The 21,415-nt window shown below is 40.2% G+C and overlaps 1 protein-coding gene and 1 long non-coding RNA gene across 12 annotated transcripts in view; one reads left to right on the forward strand and one right to left on the reverse strand.

The window, feature by feature from the left end:
* Positions 1–21,415, forward strand: part of insc (INSC spindle orientation adaptor protein) — a 36,646-nt gene that overhangs the window by 13,381 nt on the left and 1,850 nt on the right. For 4 of the 11 annotated variants that reach the window (XM_073943455.1, XM_073943457.1, XM_073943456.1 and 1 more), the window contains 11 exons: positions 793–852; positions 1,578–1,941; positions 2,239–2,291; positions 2,371–2,494; positions 3,851–3,964; positions 17,472–17,597; positions 18,454–18,625; positions 18,716–18,894; positions 19,141–19,207; positions 19,277–19,432; positions 20,801–20,877. In XM_073943455.1, coding sequence (XP_073799556.1) covers positions 797–852; positions 1,578–1,941; positions 2,239–2,291; positions 2,371–2,494; positions 3,851–3,964; positions 17,472–17,597; positions 18,454–18,625; positions 18,716–18,894; positions 19,141–19,207; positions 19,277–19,432; positions 20,801–20,877 — 1,488 coding nt within the window. In that variant the 5' untranslated portion in view covers positions 793–796. Of the gene's footprint in view, positions 1–792; positions 853–1,577; positions 1,987–2,209; positions 2,292–2,370; positions 2,495–3,850; positions 3,965–17,471; positions 17,598–18,453; positions 18,626–18,715; positions 18,895–19,140; positions 19,208–19,276; positions 19,433–20,800; positions 20,878–21,415 lie in introns of all 11 variants that reach the window. The other 7 variants (XM_073943460.1, XM_073943461.1, XM_073943462.1 and 4 more) reach the window with 4 other exon arrangements.
* Positions 17,956–19,401, reverse strand: LOC141381040 (uncharacterized). The gene is made up of 3 exons (XR_012400574.1): positions 19,122–19,401; positions 18,699–19,014; positions 17,956–18,588 (listed from the first exon to the last, which is right to left on the reverse strand). It is a non-coding gene; the product is annotated as an uncharacterized lncRNA (long non-coding RNA).

The following is a 21,415-nucleotide window of genomic DNA, read 5'->3' on the forward strand; positions in this document are numbered from 1 at the left end:
TGCCAGGGTAATTGGTGGTTCATTCCACTGTGGTGACCCCTGATGAATGAGGAAACCTGTCAGTCTGGCTGTAATGTGTGTAGATCTTATTATTCACTGTTTTGTTCTGTCAGTTGGACACACACACACACACACACACACACACACACACACACACTGGGCTCAGGTCAGCGGGTCTCTGTGTTGATGTCAGTATTGCAGCTCTTTACCGCAGTGAGAGGCTCTTACAGTGAAGCGCTGAGATCATGACGGCCCTCCACCTGCTCAACAGCTCCTCCACCCGCCCTCTCCAGCTCTCTGTGTGTGTGTGTGTGTGCGTGTGTGTGCGCGTGCGTTAATGATGGAGTTTAATGAGAGAGACAGGGTAAGTGTGTGTGTGTGAACACATGAATTTGCTCATGCATTCACACACACACACACTGTGTGTGTTCATCAGTGTGTGTGTGTATTCTGCAGTGTGTTCATCAGTGCTGCTTGTGTGTTCATCAGTGTGTGTGTGTGTGTGTGTGTGTGTGTGTTGGCTGGTGCTGTATTCAGGATGATGGTGTACTTACAGCTCTACTATAAAATCAAACTCAGATTATTTCATTGTTGCTCAGTTTATGCGAGTGTTTGAGCGCAGCAGTGTGTGAAGGAAGCAGAATATACTGATGTGTGTGTGTGTGTGTTCTGTACGCTGGCAAGACTTACATTATTGTAAAGTTTTGAATGAAGTTTCATTCTGCAAGAAAACTGACACGTGTGTGTGTGTGTGTGTGTGTTATATTGTATTCATGTGTGTGTGTGTTGCAGGAGAATGTCGTCGCCGCAGAGCTCCCGGCAGAGCAGCTGCTCCTCCTTTTCTGGAAAGATGTACGTAACAATTTCAGCCGTATAATGACTCCTCAGTGTGTGTGTGTGTGTGTGTGTGTGTGTGTTTACAGCTGAACAGCAGCAGTTATGTGTGTGTGCATGCTGATGCGTGCTAAGATTGCAGGTCAGAGTCACTGTGATTACACATGTGCAAGTGTGTGTGAGTGTGTGAGTGTGTGTGTGTGTGTGTGTGTGTGTGTGTGTGTGTGTGTGTGTGTGTGTGTGTCCATCTGCAACCTGCAGTTGATTTGGGTTTCACTCCTCAAACACAGTGTATGATGAAGCGGATCTTGAGGTGTGTGTGTGTCTGAAGCCCGAGTGGTTCATGGCTCAGCAGGAATAGTGTGTGTGTGTGTGTGTGCGTGTGTGTGTGTGTGTGTGTGATGCTCACCGATGTTCATGATTCTCTGAACACCCCTGATGAACAATTAACTTCACACACACCAGCAGATCGGCAGGTGCTCCATCTGTTCACACACAATCACACTCACACACACACTAATACACACACAAACACACACACACACTAATACAAACACACACACACTAATACACACACAAACACACACACACACTAATACAGCCACATCACAGGGTGTGTTTAGCAGAGGCCTGCGCGCTGGTGTGTGTGTGTGAGAGGGTGAGTGACCGTTCTCATATCTACAATCCTGCACCTGTGAAGACATGTAACGTGTGTGTGTGTGTGTGTGTGTGTGTGCGCGCAGCCGGATACACACTATACAGGTGGACTCAGTGCAGCGCTGGATGGAGGACCTGCGGCAGATGACGGAGGTGGAGTGTATGTGTGTGCTGCAGTCCAAACCGCTGGGTGTGGATGAAGATGCAGAGCTGATCGTGTCGGCCGGCGCCACACACACACTCTCACACACACACACCACGCGGGACAACCTGCAGGCGCTGCTGAAGCGGGCGCTGGCCGTCAGCACGGAGCTGGGCAAGATGTTCCAGCGGCTGGAGAAGAGGAGATGGCAGCGTGTGCACAACACTGCGGGAAGAGTCAACACACACCTGCGCTCGCTCATCCAGGAGTACAGCAGCGCGCCACACACACCTGCAGACATGCAGAAGGTGGAGCACACACACACACACACATACATATATCATAAGAGTACTGTGTGTGTGTGTGTGTGTGTGTGTGTGTGTGTGTGTGTGTGTGTGTGAGAGTGTGTGTGTGTGTGTGAGTGAGTCTGTGTGTGTGTGTGTGTGTGAGTCTGTGTGTGAGTGTGTGAGTTTGTGTGTGTGTGTTTGTGTGTGTGTTTGTGTGTGAGTGTGTGTGTGTGAGTCTGTGTGAGTGTGAGTGTTTGTGTGTGTGTGTGTGTGTGTGTGTGTGTATGAGGCTGATGGTTGTCTTCCTCCTCTGTTCAGTTTGAGAAGACTCTGCTGGAGAAGTGTATGGAGCTCAGCATCATCACAGAGAGGTACGGTCAGCAGGATCATCGTCTTCTCCTCCTCCTCCTCCTCCTCCTCCTCCTGCTGAAGGTGTGTGTTTCTCCACAGGTGTCTCCACACTGAAGACGAATATTTCCTCAAGTCCATGAAGGAGGCCATCCACGAGATCCTGACCGACGTCAGCGACTCCTTCAGCCAGATGATTGACATGGCTCTGGCCAACGAGATACAGGTGCCACACACACACTTACACACACACACTTACACACACTTACGCACACACACACACACACGCACAAACACACAAACACACACACATGCACAAACACACACACACATACACACACACACACACACGCACAAACACGCACACACCCACACACACACACACTTTCAGACTGTCATTGTTGAGTGTTGTTGTACTGCTCTGTGAACATGACCGTGTGTTCCCCTTGCCTTGTCTCGTTGTGTTTTTGACCCTCGCCTTGTTTGTTTGTTCATGTTGCCTGCTGCCTGCCTGATCATCTGCCTGTTATTTGACTGTGGCTCTGCATCTCCTCTGTGCATCTGTTTGCCGTGTGTTGACCATTACCTGACCACCCTGCTAATAAACCCTGCGTTTGGATCCGCACTCCCTGCTGTCAGCGTCACTTCACATTACACTCTGTGTGTAATAATAGTTTCCTACATGTACACAGCTCTGTTCTGGACACTCAAGCGCTTTACACATTGAGGTGTGGTCTCCTCATCCAGCAGCAGTGTGCAGCATCACCTGGATGAGGCGACGGCAGCCATATTGCACAGGACTGCACACACTCATAGCAGCTGATTGGTGGAGAGGAGACAGACTGATGAAGCCAGTTATGATATGGGGATGCTGAGGAGGCCAGGGGGCAGATTTGGCCAGGGTGAAACCCCTACACTTTTTCCAAGGACATCCTGGGGTTATTAGCGAGCACAGAGAGTCGGGAGCTCAGTGTAACGTCTCATCTGAAAGACGACACTCACTGAGCAGTATAGAGTCCCCTTCACTACACTGGGGCATCAGGACAAACACAGACCGCATGTTGAGCGCCCCCTGCTGGCCTCACTAACACCCCTGCCAACAGCAGCCCAGTGTTCCCATGTGCTCTCCCATCCAGACACGGACCCGGCTCAGCCCTGCTCAGCGACCATGTGAGAGTTGCAGAAAGCGAGCTTCGGCAAACACTCTCTCTGTCCTGTTTAAGACCATCACTGCTCCACTGTCGCCTCAATTAAAGGAGGAAAATAATAACAAGAAGAAGAAAGTTGAGCACACGAGAAAACACAAAGCAGATGAGGATCAGGGTTTATCTGCTCACATTCCAGCCCTGCAGACTCAAAATATTGAGCTGGCACAATTTTCTCAATCATTTGAGATCAGAGAGCTGATGTGTCCACAGCACTGATCAACACCTCTCTTTATTTCCATGCGGACAGTCACAGCCGCACTTCATCCAGTCCACATCCACATCTCCCTGTACATCCACATCCCTTTAATAACCTGTGTGTGGATCAATAGACTCAGCAGTGTGACGGAGCGCTAATGTCCAGCTCCTCTTCACAGATTCTGATCCGTCAGATTGAGGATTCGGATGATGTTCTCACCATCAGCACCGCCATCAGCAACCTGCTGTCTCTGACACAAGACGGACCACAGCTCTGCAGCATCATCGCGAAAGTAGGAGAACACACGCACGCACGCACACACACACGCATACACACGCACATGCACACACACACACACACACACACACACACACACACACACACACAAACACACACACACACACACACACACACACACACACACACACACACACACACACACCCTATTAATAATGTTGAGGAACACAGCCTGTATTATACATGAGTAATACAGCTGCTGCGCTCTTCAGTAAATGATGGCGTGTGTGTGTGTGTGTGTGTGTGTGTGTGTGTGTGTGTGTGTGTGTGTGTGTGTGTGTGTGTGTGTGTGTGTGTTCTCCCGCTGTTCTGCTCATCATTAATCTTCTTCCTGCTTGTAAGATTGAATAATGGGGCATTTTGGGTAATTTTGACAGTCGTAACACAGGAAACTGTTTGTGCGTGTGATCCTCCCGCTTCCGCCACAGCAGACGTGTTCCAGCAGATTGCGGCTCTCTAGCGTGGCTCCGCGTGGCCCCTGAATGACGCCGGCGCTGATGCCCACATAATTAAGCTTATTCACATAATGACAGTGGTTACAGCGCCGCAGCCATCTTCTGTCTAGTGGAGACCCGCTCCTGTCATACACTGCGCTGGGTTAGAGGATGCTGATCCTAACACACACACACGCACGCACACACAGTTATACAGAGGCGTGGTGAGCGTTACACAGATTTATGCACCTATTGCTTTCGTTAGCGTTCCTATTCTTCTTCTTCTTCCGCCGGATTTGAATGGCAGCCCAGATAGGCGTATGCGGGAAAGTTGTATAATTTGGCACAATGATAGAGGACAGTCTTAACATTAATCAGACCACATATGAAGTCTATAATCAAACTCTCTAGCGCCACCACTTGTCCAAACTTTCACGTACGTTTATCATCATAACTTTTGAACCGAATGGGCGACGATCGCAATTCTTTTTTCCTCTGATTCCGTGACTCCGCGATTCAAACGCACCCTATGACGTCATTTTCCGACATGAATTTTTTTCGTGCTATTTTAAATTATTCGAAAAATCCATTTGAACTTGTACTAGGCCATTTCTCCGATTTTCACCAAAATTGAATCACGTGATCTACAGACCATGCCAAGCAAAAGTTATGGAGTTCGAGTTGATTAGACCAACCGTTTTCAAATTTAACGTAGAACTTGCAAAAAAATGGACTTGAGGCGATATCTCCGTAACGCATTCACTGATTCACACCAAAATTGGTGTGTGTTATGACAACTGGGGTCTGAGGTTATATGCAGAGTTTCGGCGCACTGCCCCCTAGTGGTCCGGAGATACGTAAAACTATCTTTTTTGGTTTGTAATGTCTCAACCCTTCGTCCGAAACTCATAAAACTGGTCTCGTTACATCCGGCAGAGCACGTCGAGTCGAATGATGTCTGATTTTCACAGGTCAGTCATTTTGGGCATTGATCATTTTGATTTTTGGCCAAATATGCCATATTTTACTAACACATTCACATATCATTACAAAACAGGGAATGCATCTTCAACCCCATGCCCTGACAGGACTCAAAAACATCTGGAGCAGCACCACCTTTTGGCCAAAAGTGCTTGGCCCCTTATTGCTGCTTGCAGCTATATTTATCTTTACTGTCAGTTTTACAGTTGTAGATGCTGACATCCTTCTTTAAGTCTGTTAAAGCATCCTGATTGTAGTCTACTCTGTTGTTGACTCTGTCGTCTTTACACTGTCATTTACTCTGTCATGTTAACACTGTCGGGTTAACACTGTCGTGTTAACACTGTCGTTTACTCTGTCACTTTAACACTGTCGTTTACTCTGTCACTTTAACACTGTCGGGTTAACACTATCGTTTACTCTGTCACTTTAACACTGTCGTTTACTCTGTCACTTTAACACTGTCGGGTTAACACTATCGTTTACTCTGTCACTTTAACACTGTCGTTTACTCTGTCACTTTAACACTGTCGGGTTAACACTATCGTTTACTCTGTCACTTTAACACTGTCATTTACTCTGTCACTTTAACACTGTCATTTACTCTGTCACTTTAACACTGTCACTTTAACACTGTTGTTTACTCTGTCACTTTAACACTGTCGGGTTAACACTATCGTTTACTCTGTCACTTTAACGCTGTCGTTTACTCTGTCACTTTAACACTGTCATTTACTCTGTCACTTTAACACTGTCACTTTAACACTGTTGTTTACTCTGTCACTTTAACACTGTCGGGTTAACACTATCGTTTACTCTGTCACTTTAACGCTGTCGTTTACTCTGTCACTTTAACACTGTCATTTACTCTGTCACTTTAACACTGTCACTTTAACACTGTTGTTTACTCTGTTACTTTAACACTGTCGGGTTAACACTATCGTTTACTCTGTCACTTTAACACTGTTGTTTACTCTGTCACTTTAACACTGTTGTTTACTCTGTCACTTTAACACTGTCGTTTACTCTGTCACTTTAACACTGTCGTTTACTCTGTCAATTTAACACTGTCGTTTACTGTCACGTTAACAATGTCATTTAGTCTGTCTTGTTTACACTGTTGTGTTTAAACTGTCATGTTAAACAGTAAACATGAGAGTAAAACACAACAGCATAAACATGACAAAGTAAACAGCATAAACATGACAGAGTAAAACACAACAGCATAAACATGACAGAGTAAATACAACAGCATAAACATGAGAGTAAATACAACAGCATAAACATGACAGAGTAAATACAACAGCATAAACATGAGAGTAAATACAACAGCATAAACATGAGAGTAAATACAACAGCATAAACATGAGAGTAAATACAACAGCATAAACATGACAGAGTAAATACAACAGCATAAACATGACAGAGTAAATACAACAGCATAAACATGACAGAGTAAATACAACAGCATAAACATGACAGAGTAAATAGCATAAACATGACAGAGTAAACACAACAGCATAAACATGACAGAGTAAATAGCATAAACATGACAGAGTAAACACAACAGCATAAACATGACAGAGTAAACACAACAGCATAAACATGACAGAGTAAACACAACAGCATAAACATGACAGAGTAAATACAACAGCATAAACATGACAGAGTAAATACAACAGCATAAACATGACAGAGTAAACACAACAGCATAAACATGACAGAGTAAACACAACAGCATAAACATGACAGAGTAAACAGCATAAACATGACAGAGTAAACAGCATAAACATGACAGAGTAAACAGCATAAACATGACAGAGTAAACAGCATAAACATGACAGAGTAAACACAACAGCATAAACATGACAGAGTAAAACACAACAGCATAAACATGACAGAGTAAAACACAACAGCATAAACATGACAGAGTAAACACAACAGCATAAACATGACAGAGTAAAACACAACAGCATAAACATGACAGAGTAAATACAACAGCATAAACATGACAGAGTAAACACAACAGCATAAACATGACAGAGTAAACACAACAGCATAAACATGACAGAGTAAATACAACAGCATAAACATGACAGAGTAAATACAACGGCATAAACATGACAGAGTAAACACAACAGCATAAACATGACAGAGTAAACACAACAGCATAAACATGACAGAGTAAACACAACAGCATAAACATGACAGAGTAAACAGCATAAACATGACAGAGTAAACAGCATAAACATGACAGAGTAAACACAACAGCATAAACATGACAGAGTAAAACACAACAGCATAAACATGACAGAGTAAACACAACAGCATAAACATGACAGAGTAAACACAACAGCATAAACATGACAGAGTAAACACAACAGCATAAACATGACAGAGTAAACACAACAGCATAAACATGACAGAGTAAACACAACAGCATAAACATGACAGAGTAAAACACAACAGCATAAACATGACAGAGTAAACACAACAGCATAAACATGACAGAGTAAAACACAACAGCATAAACATGACAGAGTAAACAGCATAAACATGACAGAGTAAACACAACAGCATAAACATGACAGAGTAAACACAACAGCATAAACATGACAGAGTAAATACAACAGCATAAACATGACAAAGTAAACAGCATAAACATGACAGAGTAAATACAACAGCATAAACATGACAGAGTAAACACAACAGCATAAACATGACAGAGTAAACAGCATAAACATGACAGAGTAAATACAACAGCATAAACATGACAGAGTAAATACAACAGCATAAACATGACAGAGTAAATACAACAGCATAAACATGACAGAGTAAACACAACAGCATAAACATGACAGAGTAAACACAACAGCATAAACATGAGAGTAAATACAACAGCATAAACATGACAGAGTAAATACAACAGCATAAACATGACAGAGTAAACAGCATAAACATGACAGAGTAAATACAACAGCATAAACATGACAGAGTAAATACAACAGCATAAACATGACAGAGTAAACAGCATAAACATGACAGAGTAAACACAACAGCATAAACATGACAGAGTAAATACAACAGCATAAACATGACAGAGTAAATACAACAGCATAAACATGACAGAGTAAACAACAGCATAAACATGACAGAGTAAACAGCATAAACATGACAGAGTAAATACAACAGCATAAACATGACAGAGTAAACAGCATAAACATGACAGAGTAAATACAACAGCATAAACATGACAGAGTAAACACAACAGCATAAACATGACAGAGTAAAAACAACAGCATAAACATGACAGAGTAAACACAACAGCATAAACATGACAGAGTAAATACAACAGCATAAACATGACAGAGTAAACAGCATAAACATGACAGAGTAAATACAACAGCATAAACATGAGAGTAAACACAACAGCATAAACATGACAGAGTAAACACAACAGCATAAACATGACAGAGTAAACAGCATAAACATGACAGAGTAAACAGCATAAACATGACAGAGTAAACACAACAGCATAAACATGACAGAGTAAAACACAACAGCATAAACATGACAGAGTAAACACAACAGCATAAACATGACAGAGTAAACACAACAGCATAAACATGACAGAGTAAACACAACAGCATAAACATGACAGAGTAAACACAACAGCATAAACATGACAGAGTAAACACAACAGCATAAACATGACAGAGTAAAACACAACAGCATAAACATGACAGAGTAAACACAACAGCATAAACATGACAGAGTAAAACACAACAGCATAAACATGACAGAGTAAACAGCATAAACATGACAGAGTAAACACAACAGCATAAACATGACAGAGTAAACACAACAGCATAAACATGACAGAGTAAACACAACAGCATAAACATGACAGAGTAAATACAACAGCATAAACATGACAAAGTAAACAGCATAAACATGACAGAGTAAATACAACAGCATAAACATGACAGAGTAAACACAACAGCATAAACATGACAGAGTAAACAGCATAAACATGACAGAGTAAATACAACAGCATAAACATGACAGAGTAAATACAACAGCATAAACATGACAGAGTAAATACAACAGCATAAACATGACAGAGTAAACACAACAGCATAAACATGACAGAGTAAACACAACAGCATAAACATGACAGAGTAAATACAACAGCATAAACATGACAGAGTAAATACAACAGCATAAACATGACAGAGTAAACAGCATAAACATGACAGAGTAAATACAACAGCATAAACATGACAGAGTAAACAGCATAAACATGACAGAGTAAATACAACAGCATAAACATGACAGAGTAAACACAACAGCATAAACATGACAGAGTAAACACAACAGCATAAACATGACAGAGTAAAAACAACAGCATAAACATGACAGAGTAAACACAACAGCATAAACATGACAGAGTAAATACAACAGCATAAACATGACAGAGTAAACAGCATAAACATGACAGAGTAAATACAACAGCATAAACATGAGAGTAAACACAACAGCATAAACATGACAGAGTAAACACAACAGCATAAACATGACAGAGTAAAAACAACAGCATAAACATGACAGAGTAAAACACAACAGCATAAACATGACAGAGTAAAACACAACAGCATAAACATGACAGAGTAAACACAACAGCATAAACATGACAGAGTAAATACAACAGCATAAACATGACAGAGTAAAAACAAMAGCATAAACATGACAGAGTAAACACAACAGCATAAACATGACAGAGTAAATACAACAGCATAAACATGACAGAGTAAATACAACAGCATAAACATGACAGAGTAAACAGCATAAACATGACAGAGTAAATACAACAGCATAAACATGACAGAGTAAATACAACAGCATAAACATGACAGAGTAAATACAACAGCATAAACATGACAGAGTAAACAGCATAAACATGACAGAGTAAATACAACAGCATAAACATGAGAGTAAACACAACAGCATAAACATGACAGAGTAAACACAACAGCATAAACATGACAGAGTAAAAACAACAGCATAAACATGACAGAGTAAATACAACAGCATAAACATGACAGAGTAAACACAACAGCATAAACATGACAGAGTAAATACAACAGCATAAACATGACAGAGTAAAAACAAMAGCATAAACATGACAGAGTAAATACAACAGCATAAACATGACAGAGTAAACACAACAGCATAAACATGACAGAGTAAATACAACAGCATAAACATGACAGAGTAAAYACAACAGCATAAACATGACAGAGTAAAAACAAMAGCATAAACATGACAGAGTAAACACAACAGCATAAACATGACAGAGTAAACACAACAGCATAAACATGACAGAGTAAACACAACAGCATAAACATGACAGAGTAAACAGCATAAACATGACAGAGTAAACACAACAGCATAAACATGACAGAGTAAACACAACAGCATAAACATGACAGAGTAAACACAACAGCATAAACATGACAGAGTAAACAACAGCATAAACATGACAGAGTAAACACAACAGCATAAACATGACAGAGTAAACACAACAGCATAAACATGACAGAGTAAACACAACAGCATAAACATGACAGAGTAAACAGCATAAACATGACAGAGTAAACACAACAGCATAAACATGACAGAGTAAACACAACAGCATAAACATGACAGAGTAAACACAACAGCATAAACATGACAGAGTAAACAACAGCATAAACATGACAGAGTAAACACAACAGCATAAACATGACAGAGTAAACACAACAGCATAAACATGACAGAGTAAACACAACAGCATAAACATGACAGAGTAAACAACAGCATAAACATGACAGAGTAAACACAACAGCATAAACATGACAGAGTAAAYACAACAGCATAAACATGACAGAGTAAACACAACAGCATAAACATGACAGAGTAAACACAACAGCATAAACATGACAGAGTAAACACAACAGCATAAACATGACAGAGTAAACACAACAGCATAAACATGACAGAGTAAAYACAACAGCATAAACATGACAGAGTAAACACAACAGCATAAACATGACAGAGTAAACACAACAGCATAAACATGACAGAGTAAACACAACAGCATAAACATGACAGAGTAAACACAACAGCATAAACATGACAGAGTAAACACAACAGCATAAACATGACAGAGTAAATACAACAGCATAAACATGACAGAGTAAACACAACAGCATAAACATGACAGAGTAAACACAACAGCATAAACATGACAGAGTAAATACAACAGCATAAACATGACAGAGTAAACAACAGCATAAACATGACAGAGTAAAYACAACAGCATAAACATGACAAAGTAAACAGCATAAACATGACAGAGTAAAYACAACAGCATAAACATGACAGAGTAAACACAACAGCATAAACATGACAGAGTAAACACAACAGCATAAACATGACAGAGTAAACACAACAGCATAAACATGACAGAGTAAACACAACAGCATAAACATGACARAGTAAACAGCATAAACATGACAGAGTAAAYACAACAGCATAAACATGACARAGTAAACAGCATAAACATGACAGAGTAAACACAACAGCATAAACATGACAGAGTAAACACAACAGCATAAACATGACAGAGTAAACAGCATAAACATGACAGAGTAAACACAACAGCATAAACATGACAGAGTAAACACAACAGCATAAACATGACAGAGTAAACACAACAGCATAAACATGACAGAGTAAACAACAGCATAAACATGACAGAGTAAACACAACAGCATAAACATGACAGAGTAAACACAACAGCATAAACATGACAGAGTAAACACAACAGCATAAACATGACAGAGTAAACACAACAGCATAAACATGACAGAGTAAACACAACAGCATAAACATGACAGAGTAAACACAACAGCATAAACATGACAGAGTAAACACAACAGCATAAACATGACAGAGTAAACACAACAGCATAAACATGACAGAGTAAACACAACAGCATAAACATGACAGAGTAAACACAACAGCATAAACATGACAGAGTAAATACAACAGCATAAACATGACAGAGTAAACACAACAGCATAAACATGACAGAGTAAACACAACAGCATAAACATGACAGAGTAAACACAACAGCATAAACATGACAGAGTAAACACAACAGCATAAACATGACAGAGTAAACACAACAGCATAAACATGACAGAGTAAATACAACAGCATAAACATGACAGAGTAAACACAACAGCATAAACATGACAGAGTAAACACAACAGCATAAACATGACAGAGTAAATACAACAGCATAAACATGACAGAGTAAACAACAGCATAAACATGACAGAGTAAATACAACAGCATAAACATGACAAAGTAAACAGCATAAACATGACAGAGTAAATACAACAGCATAAACATGACAGAGTAAACACAACAGCATAAACATGACAGAGTAAACACAACAGCATAAACATGACAGAGTAAACACAACAGCATAAACATGACAAAGTAAACAGCATAAACATGACAGAGTAAATACAACAGCATAAACATGACAAAGTAAACAGCATAAACATGACAGAGTAAACACAACAGCATAAACATGACAGAGTAAACACAACAGCATAAACATGACAGAGTAAACAGCATAAACATGACAGAGTAAATACAACAGCATAAACATGACAGAGTAAACAGCATAAACATGACAGAGTAAACACAACAGCATAAACATGACAGAGTAAACACAACAGCATAAACATGACAGAGTAAATACAACAGCATAAACATGACAGAGTAAATACAACAGCATAAACATGACAGAGTAAATACAACAGCATAAACATGACAAAGTAAACAGCATAAACATGACAGAGTAAATACAACAGCATAAACATGACAAAGTAAACAGCATAAACATGACAGARTAAATACAACAGCATAAACATGACAGAGTAAACACAACAGCATAAACATGACAGAGTAAACAGCATAAACATGACAGAGTAAACAGCATAAACATGACAGAGTAAACACAACAGCATAAACATGACAAAGTAAACAGCATAAACATGACAGAGTAAATACAACAGCATAAACATGACAAAGTAAACAGCATAAACATGACAGAGTAAACACAACAGCATAAACATGACAGAGTAAACACAACAGCATAAACATGACAGAGTAAACACAACAGCATAAACATGACAGAGTAAATACAACAGCATAAACATGACAGAGTAAACAGCATAAACATGACAGAGTAAACAGCATAAACATGACAGAGTAAACAGCATAAACATGACAGAGTAAACAGCATAAACATGACAGAGTAAAACACAACAGCATAAACATGACAAAGTAAACAGCATAAACATGACAGAGTAAATACAACAGCATAAACATGAGAGTAAATACAACAGCATAAACATGACAGAGTAAACAGCATAAACATGACAGAGTAAATACAACAGCATAAACATGACAAAGTAAACAGCATAAACATGACAGAGTAAACACAACAGCATAAACATGACAGAGTAAATACAACAGCATAAACATGAGAGTAAATACAACAGCATAAACATGACAGAGTAAACACAACAGCATAAACATGACAGAGTAAACAGCATAAACATGACAGAGTAAAACACAACAGCATAAACATGACAAAGTAAACAGCATAAACATGACAGAGTAAACACAACAGCATAAACATGACAGAGTAAATACAACAGCATAAACATGACAGAGTAAACACAACAGCATAAACATGACAGAGTAAAACACAACAGCATAAACATGACAGAGTAAAACACAACAGCATAAACATGACAGAGTAAACAGCATAAACATGACAGAGTAAACACAACAGCATAAACATGACAGAGTAAACACAACAGCATAAACATGACAGAGTAAACACAACAGCATAAACATGACAGAGTAAATACAACAGCATAAACATGACAGAGTAAACACAACAGCATAAACATGACAGAGTAAACACAACAGCATAAACATGACAGAGTAAACACAACAGCATAAACATGACAGAGTAAACACAACAGCATAAACATGACAGAGTAAACACAACAGCATAAACATGACAGAGTAAATACAACAGCATAAACATGACAGAGTAAATACAACAGCATAAACATGACAGAGTAAATACAACAGCATAAACATGAGAGTAAATACAACAGCATAAACATGACAGAGTAAATACAACAGCATAAACATGAGAGTAAATACAACAGCATAAACATGAGAGTAAAAACAAAAGCATAAACATGACAGAGTAAACACAACAGCATAAACATGACAGAGTAAACAACAGCATAAACATGACAGAGTAAACACAACAGCATAAACATGACAGAGTAAACAACAGCATAAACATGACAGAGTAAATACAACAGCATAAACATGACAGAGTAAACACAACAGCATAAACATGACAGAGTAAACAACAGCATAAACATGACAGAGTAAACACAACAGCATAAACATGACAGAGTAAACACAACAGCATAAACATGACAGAGTAAACAACAGCATAAACATGACAGAGTAAACACAACAGCATAAACATGAGAGTAAAAACAACAGCATAAACATGACAGAGTAAACACAACAGCATAAACATGACAGAGTAAACACAACAGCATAAACATGACAGAGTAAACACAACAGCATAAACATGACAGAGTAAACACAACAGCATAAACATGACAGAGTAAATACAACAGCATAAACATGACAGAGTAAATACAACAGCATAAACATGACAGAGTAAATACAACAGCATAAACATGACAGAGTAAACACAACAGCATAAACATGACAGAGTAAATACAACAGCATAAACATGACAGAGTAAACACAACAGCATAAACATGACAGAGTAAACACAACAGCATAAACATGACAGAGTAAATACAACAGCATAAACATGACAGAGTAAATACAACAGCATAAACATGACAGAGTAAATACAACAGCATAAACATGACAGAGTAAACAGCATAAACATGACAGAGTAAACACAACAGCATAAACATGACAGAGTAAACAACAGCATAAACATGACAGAGTAAACACAACAGCATAAACATGACAGAGTAAATACAACAGCATAAACATGACAGAGTAAACACAACAGCATAAACATGACAGAGTAAACACAACAGCATAAACATGACAGAGTAAACAGCATAAACATGACAGAGTAAACACAACAGCATAAACATGACAGAGTAAACAACAGCATAAACATGACAGAGTAAACACAACAGCATAAACATGAGAGTAAATACAACAGCATAAACATGAGAGTAAATACAACAGCATAAACATGACAGAGTAAATACAACAGCATAAACATGACAGAGTAAATACAACAGCATAAACATGACAGAGTAAACACAACAGCATAAACATGACAGAGTAAAACACAACAGCATAAACATGACAGAGTAAACAGCATAAACATGACAGAGTAAAAACAAAAGCATAAACATGACAGAGTAAATACAACAGCATAAACATGACAAAGTAAACAGCATAAACATGACAGAGTAAATACAACAGCATAAACATGACAGAGTAAATACAACAGCATAAACATGACAGAGTAAATACAACAGCATAAACATGACAGAGTAAACACAACAGCATAAACATGACAGAGTAAACACAACAGCATAAACATGACAGAGTAAACACAACAGCATAAACATGACAGAGTAAAACACAACAGCATAAACATGACAGAGTAAAAACAAAAGCATAAACATGACAGAGTAAACACAACAGCATAAACATGACAGAGTAAAACACAACAGCATAAACATGACAGAGTAAATACAACAGCATAAACATGACAGAGTAAATACAACAGCATAAACATGACAGAGTAAACAGCATAAACATGACAGAGTAAATACAACAGCATAAACATGACAGAGTAAACACAACAGCATAAACATGACAGAGTAAACAGCATAAACATGACAGAGTAAACAGCATAAACATGACAGAGTAAATACAACAGCATAAACATGACAGAGTAAACACAACAGCATAAACATGACAGAGTAAACAGCATAAACATGACAGAGTAAATACAACAGCATAAACATGACAGAGTAAATACAACAGCATAAACATGACAGAGTAAATACAACAGCATAAACATGACAGAGTAAATACAACAGCATAAACATGACAGAGTAAATACAACAGCATAAACATGACAGAGTAAATACAACAGCATAAACATGACAGAGTAAATACAACAGCATAAACATGACAGAGTAAATACAACAGCATAAACATGACAGAGTAAATACAACAGCATAAACATGACAGAGTAAATACAACAGCATAAACATGACAGAGTAAATACAACAGCATAAACATGACAGAGTAAATACAACAGCATAAACATGACAGAGTAAACACAACAGCATAAACATGACAGAGTAAACACAACAGCATAAACATGACAGAGTAAACACAACAGCATAAACATGACAGAGTAAACACAACAGCATAAACATGACAGAGTAAAACACAACAGCATAAACATGACAGAGTAAAACACAACAGCATAAACATGACAGAGTAAAAACAAAAGCATAAACATGACAGAGTAAAAACAAAAGCATAAACATGACAGAGTAAACACAACAGCATAAACATGACAGAGTAAATACAACAGCATAAACATGACAGAGTAAACACAACAGCATAAACATGACAGAGTAAATACAACAGCATAAACATGACAGAGTAAAAACAAAAGCATAAACATGACAGAGTAAAAACAAAAGCATAAACATGACAGAGTAAAAACAAAAGCATAAACATGACAGAGTAAAAACAAAAGCATAAACATGACAGAGTAAACACAACAGCATAAACATGACAGAGTAAATACAACAGCATAAACATGACAGAGTAAAACACAACAGCATAAACATGACAGTAAACAACAGTATATACTCCAGTGAGCGCTGCTGTGTGTGTGTGCAGGAGGGTGCAGTGGTGGCGCTGCTGAAGATCTGCCGGCAGGACTGCTTCAGCTCTCTGTATGCTCCTGCTCTGCGCACCGTGGCCTCCATCTGCTGTGTTGAGGAGGGCATCAGTCAGCTGGAGAAGGTAAAGTCCTGCTCCTCATGCCGTGCTCTTGTGTTCTGCTCTTATGCAAGTCGCCACACTCTGTTTCTGCTGCATCATGAATAACTCTGGTTACAGTGTGAGATTAGAATATCTAATGCTTCCATTATTCATAATCTCTGTAACTCTTATCTGACACGTGTTGAGCTCGTCATGATGTAGTGCCATTATTCTGCTGCTGCTGCTAGAGAGCTCCACTGTTTATGTGACAGCGCCACCGTGTGGTCATGAAGTGCAATTGCTTTTACAACTGCACTGATGAACTATCAACACATCAGTGTGTGTGTGTGTGTGTGTGTGTGTGTGTGTGTGTGTGTGTGTGTGTGTGTGTGTGTCTTACACACACTTAGTCCCTTTATTAATCAGAGGTCACCACAGTGTAATGAACCACCAACTATTCCAGCATGTTTTACACAGCGGATGCCCTTCCAGCTACAACCCATCACTGGGGAACACCCATACACTACAGCCAGTGTAGTTGATCAGTTCCCCTATAGTGCATTTGTTTGGACTGTGGGGGAAACCGGAGCACCCGGAGGAAACCCACACCAACACGAGAGAACATGCAAACTCCACACAGAAACACCAACTGACCCAGCCGAGACTCAAACCAGAGACCTTCTTACTGTGAGGTGATCTTGCTACCCACTGCGCCACCGTGCCGCCCTGTTCATTAAAATATCCCCCAGTATGTTAATGTGGACGTGCTCATTTTAGACTGATCCTGAGTTCTGTTTTGACAGACGAGTTCCTGTTCGGACTCATCTAATGTAGAATACTGTAATATATATTCCTCACCGTACGACATCAGCGCAGGCTAACGGTCTTCTGTCGGCAGGTGGACGGGCTGCTGTGTCTGGCTGATATCCTGACGGACGGAGCGTGTGCGGAGGCCACCCGAGCGGAGGCAGCAGCAGTGATGGCCCAGATCACGTCTCCTCATCACAGCTCCACTCAACACCTGTCCAGCTTTCTGGAGAGCATGCAGGACATCGTCACAGCCCTCATCCGTAAAGCACAACAGCCCAATCTGAGCTCATTTCAGCCAGAAACTATGTGAAGACAGTGAAAGTATGACAGTACCTTATCTGTGTGTGCAGATCTGTGTGAGAGCGCGTCCTGCGGCGAGGTGTTTCTGCTGGCCTCCGCTGCGCTCGCTAACATCACCTTTTTTGACAGCATGGCGTGTGAAATCCTGCTGCAGCTCAACGCCGTGCACATCCTCCTCCAGGCCTGCAGGGACCGCCAGCGCGTCGACACACCCTACTCCAAAGACCAGGTGCTGATGAGTGCAGACACCGCTCAGGCTTTACATGGCTGTGTTCCCCACACTTATATGACATGTCTGTAGCTGCTTTCACAGATTCGCTGTTCTTCCTCGTCTGTGTGGCTCTGTTCACTTAGGAAATAATATAGAGCAGTGTGATCATGACAGTCCGAGCAGATCTACGTGTGTATTCTCTTGCTGTGTGTGTGTGTGTGTGTGTGTGAGTGATGTTCATTTACCGTGTTTTTATCTGTGCAGGTCGTGACAATCCTGGCCAATCTGTCTGTGCTGGAGCAGTGCACCGCAGACGTCCTGGAGGAGAAGGGTACGCCAGAGATTACAGTAATACTCTTCTGCTCATCAACAATCTGTAATGTTTTAACGAATGCTTTAGGAATCGAGCAGCTGCTGGTGTTACTGAATGAGAAGCCGTCGTCCTCCAGTCCATCCGAGAGCGCCGCATGTGAACGAGTTCAGCAGAAAGCAGCCGTTACACTGGCTCGACTTAGCAGAGACCCACTGCTCGCTCAGACCGCCATACAGTGCAAGGGTAAGGACAAGAATACGAGATTACTGACACTTACAGGACAAGAACACGAGATTACAGACACTTACAGGACAAGAACACGAGATTACAGACACTTACAGGACAAGAACACGAGATTACAGACACTTACAGGACAAGAATACGAGATTACAGACACTTACAGGACAAGAATACGAGATTACAGACACTTACAGGACAAGAACACGAGATTACCGACACTTACAGGGCAAGAACACGAGATTACAGACACTTACAGGACAAGAACACGAGATTACAGACACTTACAGGACAAGAACACGAGATTACAGACACTTACAGGACAAGAACACGAGATTACAGACACTTACAGGACAAGAACACGAGATTACAGACACTTACAGGGCAAGAACACGAGATTACAGACACTTACAGGACAAGAACACGAGATTACAGACACTTACAGGACAAGAACACGAGATTACCGACATTTACAGGGCAAGAACACGAGATTACAGACACTTACAGGACAAGAACACGAGATTACAGACACTTACAGGGCAAGAACACGAGATTACAGACACTTACAGGACAAGAACACGAGATTAGACACTTACAGGACAAGAACACGAGATTACAGACACTTACAGGACAAGAACACGAGATTACAGACACTTACAGGGCAAGAACACGAGATTACCGACACTTACAGGGCAAGAACACGAGATTACAGACACTTACAGGACAAGAACACGAGATTAGACACTTACAGGACAAGAACACGAGATTACCGACACTTACAGGACAAGGGTACGAGATTACAGACACTTACAGGGCAAGAACACGAGATTACAGACACTTACAGGACTAGAACACGAGATTACAGACACTTACAGGACAAGAACACGAGATTACAGACACTTACAGGGCAAGAACACGAGATTACAGACACTTACAGGGCAAGAACACGAGATTACAGACACTTACAGGGCAAGAACACGAGATTACAGACACTTACAGGACAAGAACACGAGATTACAGACACTTACAGGGCAAGAACACGAGATTACCGACACTTACAGGGCAAGAACACGAGATTACCGACACTTACAGGGCAAGAACACGAGATTACTGACACTTACAGGACAAGAACACGAGATTACTGACACTTACAGGGCAAGGTTACGAGATTATTGACAGCTCAAGGGTACGAGAGATCATCATCATCAGCACTAGAGTATGATAGATTAACCCCAATGGTTCTCCTCTAATTGGGAATGACTGCACATCTAGACAACATTAATAATGCACAGTCATTTGCATTGCACTTTTTGCACTGTATCTGGATTGTAAGCGATTTTCTATAATATAATTTGTCTATTATTTTTTTCACAGCTGTTCCACGTCTGATCGAGCTGTGTCGCTCCCCAGCCGAGAGGAACAATAGTGATTCAGTTCTTGTGGCCTGTTTGGTAACTCTATTATTATTAAATGCATGTGTTGACTTGTGTCATGTGCCTATATTCTTACAGAGCAGAAATGTTCAAATGAATGTCATAATATGTGCTATCAAAACAAAATTAATTCTAGGAATAAGTGATTATAACTCCAAACTAAATTGAGACAAGATGGCAACCTTGCTTAAAACAGAAGGAAAACAAATGACTTTATGAAACTCCTGGAGAATGAATCATTTCAGGCTTAACTCTGTAGAATCAAAGAAATCAATTACTTGAACTTAGCCAAATAAATAAAAGTAAAGCCACACCAAATGAAAAAGGATAATTAGCGAGCTCTAACCTCACTAAAAACACAAAGCATAGGTCTCAGGGCCGCAGCTCTGCAGCAACCCTAATCAAGCACAGCTGATCTAGCAGTCTTGAACACCTGGATTATATAGATCAGCTGTGTTGGAGCAAAACTGTGCAGAGCTGCGGCCCTCCAGGAACCTATGGAATAAAGGAAACTACACTATGAACCAGCAAAGATGACGAGAAGCACAACTTAAAA

Source organism: Danio rerio, chromosome 25 (assembly GCF_049306965.1).
Source record: "Danio rerio strain Tuebingen ecotype United States chromosome 25, GRCz12tu, whole genome shotgun sequence".
Lineage (NCBI taxonomy): Eukaryota > Metazoa > Chordata > Actinopteri > Cypriniformes > Danionidae > Danio > Danio rerio.